We start from the raw sequence: 9,215 nt of genomic DNA, 5'->3' as shown, positions 1-9,215 counted from the left end.
TTAAAGGGCCCTTTAAGTCGAAAGAAAGGGCCTCGTTGTGTGGACGTGTCCAGGCTTAATTCGGTTTAACGCTGCTAAAGTCGACCTAAACCCGTAGTGTAGACCAGGCCTGAGGTACACAATCTCCCAGGGAACCATTTGCTCCTTTCCCCCAGAGGAGGAGTTCCACCCTTTCTCCCCCTTCCCGCTCCCATGACACTGATTCAGAACAGGAACTATCCATTCATGTAACAGTTATGGGCTTAAGATATGACACGTTGTGAATCATCAGGGGTAGATTTTCACCATTAGAAAACAAGGACTTTCCAATAGTATAAATCATTTATTTCTAGTCCTAGTACCTCATGATATGTTGAACTGTAAAATTACAGCACTGTCATGACATTTTAGGTAATTTTTAGAGGTTTTTAAAATATATTAGTTATATGTTTTCCTCTCCCTCCGAGTCCCATTTGGGTGGACTTTAGGTAACTGAAGGGCTGATCCTGAGAGGTGCTGAGTACCCATTACCAAGTATTGCCACCTTTACTTCTGCACTGCAGCTGCGGGGGCCGCTGCCTTCAGGGCTGGGTGCCTGGCCAGCAGCTCCTGCTCTCCGACCACCCAGCTCTGAAGGCAGTGCAGAAGTAAGGGAGGCAATACCACAACCTACCTACAATAACCTTGCGACCCCTCTCCCCTCACAACACCCGTTGGGTTAGGACCCCAGTTTGAGAAACGCTCGTCTCCCCCGTGAAAGCTGTATAATATAGGGTAAAAGTACACAAAAGACCAGATTTCACGGGGGAAGACCAGATTTCACAGTCCGTGGTGCGTTTTTCATGGCCGTGGATTTGGTAGGGCCCTAAACATAGAGCTTTGGTGTCCTTCGGTATAAAAGGGGTTATAGAAATGTAAATGCTGAGAATAGTTAAGTAAATTGAATACTTTCTGCCTTACTTCATGACATAGATTGCCATAAAGAATAATTTTTGTTACTGTCCATTTTTATGTAAATCATTTTACATGCAAAATCCTTAAGGCTGCTATATATTCTGCTTTTGAAAAGTACAATCTTTACAGTCGTGCTAAAGATACTTGTGTGACCAGGTTACTAATACAACACTGTGCCTTCTATTCTGGCATAGGTTCTACAAAAGAAACTGACGTCTTTTCCTTGTTTCCAGGATTGAGTTGAAGGAAACAGACAACAAAGCAGCCATGGAAACCATCACAGAAGAACGTGAAAAGTCCAACAAAGAAAAGGAGCTAATAGAAAAAGAGAGAGCTCATAGTAACAGTAGCAGTAAAAAAGGTAGGTTGTCAATTGAATATTGATACAGGTTCATTGTCATTCACTTGTTAGACAATAGGGGCCAGGTTTAAAACGTGCAGTTTGCACATCGTCTGGGACACATTTAACAGTTGTAAGTATCCATCGTGGCAACGATCAGTCATGCTAACCATCGTGGAAAGGAATCACAAAAGGGTCCAGCCTTTTCAATTCAAGAGGATATTTCCACTCAACTCTAATACCTAGACTGTATTGCAAAAGGCTCTTGGCAGTTTTATGAGTTTGGCTGGGCAAAAAGCATTGAAAGTTGAGAAAATCGATTAGCATTCCAATATGGTGTGTGCCTCGTACAAAATCACAGCTGGCTTTTCTATGGAGAGAAAGCATCCTCCTGTGATGATCATTTGAAGGCTGCCAGCCTATGCCAGTACCGAATTCTATCTTTAAAGCTGGGAAGCAATTTTCATTCTAACCCTCACTTTCAAGTTGCTCATAAACTTCACAAAAATAATCCGTTAGGGCTGTAAATTCTGATGCTTAGGGTTTATCCCCACAGGAAAGTTTTATCAGTATATTGGTAAAAATAAACGAGTATAACTCCCTGTGTGGACTCTTTTATTTTGGTATAACTACAGTATATTCGTTTACAGTCACACCTTAGCTTATACTGCTGTAACTTTCCTGTGTAGACAAGTCATGAGTCTCAGCCCAATAAGCCACATTCTGCATTGTGCTTTATCGATGGACAGAGAATGGGGTCTGAGTCTAGCTGGTCAATTTATGGATAAGTTAGGAAGAGATAAATAAATCAGAAGTTATTCAGAGAAAAGCAGCTAAAAATGCTTTAGCCTGGAGGGATTGATAGAAAGTGGCTGGCGTGCTTTGGAGGCTCTGAGCACCTGCAGCTCTCATTGAATTCAGCTGAAAATCAGTCCACTGCTGTATAGTTTTGCCAAATTAAGCAGGGCTGAGATAACCATCTTCAGTTATTTATTGTTTTGGGGCTATAACCAGGGCTTATGGGATGAAATTAAGCAGAGGAAAACTTAGATTAACTGAGCCAGATGCTGGAGCTCCATCATTTTATACCGGCTGAGGCTCTGTCCCACTCTCATGGAAAATATTCCTGACACTGAGATCTATTAGGCTGTGCAACAGTCTCCCGATGGCACTGGTAGCCCCATTCATTGGAGCACAGTATAGTGTGGGGAATGATGCTGCACTGTAGAAGTTAAGAGCTGGGAAAGACCCATGATATGATTTTGTGTCAGACAGGTATTAAAACCTGTAGGCGACTGAAACTCCTCCATAACTAATGTAGTTCAGTGGTAAAAGAATGGTTTTACGGCACTGGAATCAATGGGAGTACTCACAGAATAAGTGACTACTAAGGCTATCAGAATCTGTTCCCAAGGCATTTTTAAATCATGGAAATGCTGCAGCACATCTACTGTGTGTGTCTTGTGTGAGCTCCCATGCTGTCCTGGTCTAAGTTGTCACAGAGATGCTGTTCTTGGGATTTTCCTTGTTTCACAATTACAGAAAATCTTCCCATTAAGCGCCTTCTGTCCCGACAATCTATTGTTCCTGCCAAAGTGTCAGGGTTCAATCTGACTGATGAGCTGGAGAAGAACATCAAGCAAAAGAATGCCCCTGAAAGGTGAGACTCCCTGGGAGCTGTGGATAAGGGTAACTATAAGCTTTTCAGTGTCTTGATCTTGCACTTAAATGCAGCTACAATGTCTGTATTAATTGTGAAAAGGAAAAAAGAAAATTATTTATTAAACTAATGAGGAAGGGGGATAAAATTTTCAAAAGTGCCTAAATCCCATTTTCAAACATGACCGGGGGGCAGTTTTTAAAGATATTTAGGCAACTAAAGATGCAGATAAGCGCCTAGTGGGATTTTCAAAAGCACCAAACAAGTTCCACCACTACCTTTTCCTGCTCCTCCAGTGGCTGTGTTTTGAGCGGGGCCTGATCGGTAGACATGCTCTAAAGTGGCCCCTGAGCGTGTCTACTGGATGAGGTCCTGCAGGTGAGACAGGCAGGGGAATGCCTAGTTTGTGAATCCCATTGGGACTTATAAGCGAGTCAAGTGCTGAGCGGCTTGGTGGTGTCAGGACACCGGCTGTGCACTGACAGAAATTTAGGCACCTAGTGGACTTACCAATGGTGCTTAGGTGCTTAGGGACCTTAGACTCCTACAGGGTTAGCCAGTGGCTGAGTGGGTTTTGAGGACCTACATTTTGGACTTAAATGCCTAAAGTGGCAGTTAGGCACTTAAGTCCCCCTTGTAAATCCCACCTGTAGGAGCCTAAGTTCCATTGGCTTTCAGTGAGATGTAGGCTCCTAAGTCCCTGAGTCATTTTAGAAAAATGGCAAATAAGCTCCCACGTCATTTAGGTGCTTTTGAAATTGTTACCTGAATCTGCTTGATGTGGCAGACTCAGGCTCTGAGTAAAGGCTTTAGAGTGTGGCCAATATTTTGTATCTTTGTGTCCATTAGCAGTAATCCTCTGAAGTTGGCTAAGTAAGTAGATTTAATTTGTGTTTATTAGAATTATTGTACAAACATGTCAAAATCTAAGCTATTTGGGGATGAATAGTATAAATGGGCATTTTCCGTATAATGTCCCTGGGATGCCAAGTTCCAGCTTATCCCTCGATCAGTGGATCAGTGTACCAGTTTATTTTCTTGAGATAAAAGTTAATTACCTAAGTAAACTAAGATTAAAAATTCCCGTTGACTGAAGCTTTTATCATGCAACAGCCCTTTAAAAAACCCCAAGTCTACGGTAAGGGTGTGCTATTGGCTCATCTCACAGTGCCATTGGGTCATCTCACATTTTCTTGCTGGCTGGGAGGTATGGTACAGGTTTTTGTGAACGTCTGGTGTCTACTTCGTTTTTGTCTGACGCCATCTCCATTTTGTATCTGATAGTTTGGTAACTAAATGCAAACAATTATTCAAGAGGTTCAGGATCCTCTTACTATTCACTGTGGAGTTGAGTGAACCTGATCCTCCTACTTGCTGAGAACAGTCTGCAGAGTTTATAAACATTTAATGGAAGAGAGACTCAGAGTGCTTGTCTAATGGCTTCTAAATGTTTTCACTGCTTGTCTGAGCTTTGTTCGACACTATCAGTTGTTCCGGGAGGTCACTGAGACCCAATTCAGCCATGATTAAACATGTAGGAGCTCTTTGTTTTAATTTGATGAATACTGCTTTACAGAGCAAAGTGAAATTCAAACTTCTCATGCACCGAGGGGATAGAACAGTGCCCATCTCCATTGTTTGTCTGGGGTTTAATCAGTTAACCTAGAGGCTTTTTCTTTTGTACTAAAGCTTATTACTGTGATGGGCACAATAGAATGGCCAGAGATTGATAGGTAGATAGAGTTGCTTCTCTCACCACATTACTTTCTCTTCATTTACAGCGTTCGCCACTAGCAATCTATCTATACTGATCTTAGGTACTTATATGGCCCCCATCACCGTAGTGCCTCACAATGTGTAGTGTATTTAAATGTATGTACAATGCCGGGTGTAACTGTCCCCCCAAGTGCCTGACATTTAGATTACACTGTTAGTTAAATAGCGAGAGGGGCCTGGATCTGAGACACCTTCAGCTTTAGGGAAGTCCAGACAAGATGAGAGTTGCTGTTCAGGATCGTCGTCTCCCCTTCTCTGTTCATTTGAATACAGTCAATGAAATAGGAGAAAACTGAATGCAAGTTTCCATTCCCTGCCTTATTTATTGGTCATTTAAAGATGTACATCGCTGCTTTGCATCTGAACCATCTCTCTGCCTCTGTGGCCCCTATCATGACAGCAGCTGAGCACCTCACAGACTCTATTGAATTTATTCTCGCCATGCGCCTGTGAGGGGGCAAGTGCTGTTATCCCTGTTTTACAGTCACACAGAGAGTCTGCGTCAGAGCTGGGAACTGGGCCATTGGACCATTAACCATTGGACGATCCTCAGTAGACGATGGATTGGACCCTAAATGATCTGTAGCACATTTTTTATTCAGCAACTATAAATGCAAGTGAATTCCTGCAGAGTTCTGTGTACTGCTTTTCTGTTTCTCCATGTGGTAATTTAGTTTACTGAAGACTTGTTTATCCCTATATTTAGGTATTCCTTCCTGGGCACATTTGGCTAACTGCGGTTTTACTGTGTTTCTACTCCTAGAATTGTTTCTGGGTCAGGCTGTGACGGTGTGCATGGTAAAGCATCATATGTGCACTCTGATGGCAAATTAGTTACTGGCTGTGACACAGGGTATGCCCACACTGGCACTAGAGGTTTATTTCCAGCTCAGGTAGACATACCTGCACTAGTTCTGATCAAGGTTGTGATGGGTTGGATCACAGAAACCCCCTTGGGAGCTGACAACTGATGCGCCAAGGCTACCTCTGCTCCTGTTTTCCCTGCCAGCTCAGGACTCCAGCACCCTGTCTTGCTGAGCCAGCCACTCCCATCTGCTGCAACATAGACCCAGGGTCTGAATTACTTGCCCCAAAGCTGCAGGTTTACCTGAAAACAGCTCACTGAAGTGTGCTTGTCTTTAGCACTCAGATGCCCAACTCCCAATGGGGTCTAAACCCAAATGAATCCGTTTTACCCTGTATAAAGCTTATGCAGGGTAAACTCATAAATTGTTCGCCCTCTATAACACTGATAGAGAGATATGCACAGCTGTTTGCTCCCCCAGGTATTAATGCATAATCTGAGTTAATTAATAAGTAAAAAGTGATTTTATTAAATACAGAAAGTAGGATTTAAGTGGTTCTAAGTAGTAACAGAACAAAGTAAGTCACCAAGCAAAATAAAATAGAATGCGCAAATCTATGTCTAATCGAACTAAATACAGATACTCTCACCCTTAGAGATGCTTCAGTAAGTTTTTTCCTCAGACTGGACACCTTTCAGGCCTGGGCACAAATCTTTTCTCTGGTACAGCTCTTGTTCCAGCTTAGGTGGTAGCTAGGGGATTCTTCATGATGGCTCTCCTCTCTCTCCCTTTGTTCTGTTCCCACCCCTTTATATATCTTTTGCATAAGGCGGGAACCCTTTGTCCCTCTGGGTTTCCACCCCTCCTCACTGGAAAAGCACCAGGTTAAAGATGGATTCCAGTTCAGGTGACATGATCACATGTCACTGTAAGACTTCATTACCCACTTGCCAGCACACACATATACAGGAAGACTCACAGGTAAACAGAGCCATCTGCAGACAATGGTCCTGGTTAATGGGAGTCATCAAGATTCCAAACCACCATTAATGGCCCACACTTTGCATAATTACAATAGGCCCTCAGAGTTATATTTTATATTTCTAGTTTTAGATACAAGAGTGGTACATTTATACATATAGGATGATCACACTCAGTAGATTATAAGCTTTGCAATGGTACCTTACAAGAGACCTTTTGCACGACGCATATCCCAGTTACATTATATTCACTTATGATCATGTTTTTATAAAACCATATAGACTGCAACGTCACAAAGGTAGCATGCTAAAAATAGAAGTGTAGCTGTGGTGGCGTTTGTGGCAGGACAGGCTAACTGCCCCAGTACGATCCTGTCTGAAACCCTACTCGGGGGGATAGCTGGTCCTGTGGCTTGTGTTGCTGCAGTACCTTGCTATTTTAGCGTGCTACCTCGGTCCGAGCTAGTGCAGGTATGTCGACTGAGCTGGGAATTACACCTCCTACTCCAGCATAACCATACATTGGAACAGTCTGTCAGTTGAAGCTTATGGTCCTGATCTTATGGCTTTAAAGCCAATGCAAAGACTCCCCATATAAGCCCATGAGTTCAGAGGCCGATTAAGGCAAGGTCTAGGCCATGTAGCTGAGGAAGTGCAGGAGCCAATATTGCAGCTGTGAGTAACCAGGGGAGTAGCACACACTTGAGCAGTGCTGAATGACTCGTGCTGCAGCAGGAACCAGACAGGGACTAGCTCTCCAGTGCTCTGGGTGACAAGACCTAAGGGAAGAAAGGAGGGCAGCAGTTGAGAGCCCTGTGACTTGTGACTGGCTGTTTGGGAGCACCAATGAGGTTTTTTCTTTGTTCTTTTTACTCGAAGATGTAGCAACTATTTAGAGAATTTGGGCCCCGCTTAGTCTTAAGCCACCTCTTTATGTGTGGACACTATCCTCTGGTGTGCATTCATGAACATGTGTTTAGTGAACATGTGGTGAAGCAAACTCCACTGCAAAACAGCCTTATGCCCAGTGTGTTGGTGTCTGTACACAGCACTTGTAATAAACTGATGCACATGTCCTGTTGTGTATTCCTAGTGCAACATCACCTGCTCCTCCGTGTTTCTCAAAGACAGAAACTGACTGCGGTCCCAACCTAATTCATGCTACCGGACCCAGAACCCCATCCCCTCTTTGTCAAGATCATGGTAGGGCTGGACAGGTACAAGATATGGATCTTATGTACTTATTATGTCACTTTTTAATCATAGCAAAACGTGGTTACCTGGGGATTGATTTTAAAACTGTCCCTAATGGCTGTTCACTATAACATTCAATTACTGTTTGTATAGGCCATATTGGATCTTACTTAAAAGAAGTGCATTTCATTATACATGTATGAATAAATCTTGTCCACCACTGTATTTTGAAGAAACATATAGGAATACATTATTTGAGACCTGGTTATTATGGAAATGTTAACCATAAGGCTCTTGATTCATTAGCGATTATGGGATGTAGAAAATAAATAGTTTCCCTTTTGTGCACAAGTGTTTTGCCAAAACAAGTGCTAAGGTTGCATATTTTGTCAATTATTGAAGTTTTCTGGCAGCTACTAAAGCAATGTGGGGACACTGCACTTCGCTGGTAATTAGTAACAATTGTCAATGATGGAATATTAAAAGTTACTACAGAGAACTTTTCCAGAAGGTCTGGCTAGAGAATCTTGCCCGCATGCTCGGGGTTCAGCTGATCGCCATATTTGGGGTCGGGAAGGAATTTTCCTCCAGGGTAGATTGGCAGAGGCCCTGGAGGTTTTTCGCCTTCCTCCGCAGCATGGAGCAGGGGTCGCTTGCTGGAGGATTCTCAGTGATTTGAAGTCTTTAAATCATGATTTGGGGACTTTAACAGCTGAGTCAGGGGAGAGAATTATTCCAGGAGTGGGTGGGTCAGCTTTTGTGGCCCGCATCATGCGGGAGGTCAGACTAGATGATCATAATGGTCCCTTCTGACCTTAGACTCTATGAGTCTATGATTTGAAAAGGGATTAGATATTTATGTGGATATCAAGAAGATCCGGTGTTGTCATAATTAATGACAACAAACATTTTTAAAAGGATATTAAACCTTGTGATTCAGGGTTTGAGCCAAACTCTAAGAGAGACCAGGATGAGACCTGTGTGTGGGGCAGATTATCCCACATCTGCCTACTTAGGGACTCTTACACCTTCCTCTGAAGTTTCAGAGTAGCAGCCGTGTTAGTCTGTATCCGCAAAAAGAACAGGAGTACTTGTGACACCTTAGAGACTAATAAATTTATTAGAGCATAAGCTTTCGTGGGCGACAGCCCACTTCTTCAGATGCATAGAATGGAACGTATATTGAGGAGATATATATACACATACAGAGAGCATGAAAAGGTGGGAGTTGTCTTACCAACTCTAAGAGGCCAATTAAGTAAGAGAAAAAAACTTTTGAAGTGATAATCAAGATAGCCCAGTACAGACAGTTTGATAAGAAGTGTGAGAGGGGCATTGCTGGCACATGATGGCATATATCACATTGGTAGATGTGCAGGTGAGTGAGCCCCTGGTGGTATGGCTGATGTGATTAGGTCCTATGATGATGTCTACCAATGTGATATATGCCATCATGTGCCAGGAATGCCCCTCTGCCATGTACATTGGCCAAACCGGACAGTCTCTACGCAAAAGAATTAATGGAC

The 9,215-nt window shown here is 43.0% G+C and overlaps 1 protein-coding gene across 1 annotated transcript in view; it reads left to right on the top strand.

Annotated features, from left to right (window-relative positions):
* Positions 1–9,215, top strand: part of CCDC81 (coiled-coil domain containing 81) — a 36,859-nt gene that overhangs the window by 11,532 nt on the left and 16,112 nt on the right. Inside the window, exons 6-8 of the mRNA XM_034759002.1 lie at positions 1,167–1,294; positions 2,816–2,933; positions 7,589–7,712. Coding sequence (XP_034614893.1) covers positions 1,167–1,294; positions 2,816–2,933; positions 7,589–7,712 — 370 coding nt within the window. The remainder of the gene's footprint in view (positions 1–1,166; positions 1,295–2,815; positions 2,934–7,588; positions 7,713–9,215) is intronic.

The sequence above is a fragment of the Trachemys scripta genome, chromosome 1 (genome assembly GCF_013100865.1).
Source record: "Trachemys scripta elegans isolate TJP31775 chromosome 1, CAS_Tse_1.0, whole genome shotgun sequence".
NCBI lineage: Eukaryota > Metazoa > Chordata > Testudines > Emydidae > Trachemys > Trachemys scripta.
This window is presented reverse-complemented; position numbering and strand designations above follow the sequence as displayed.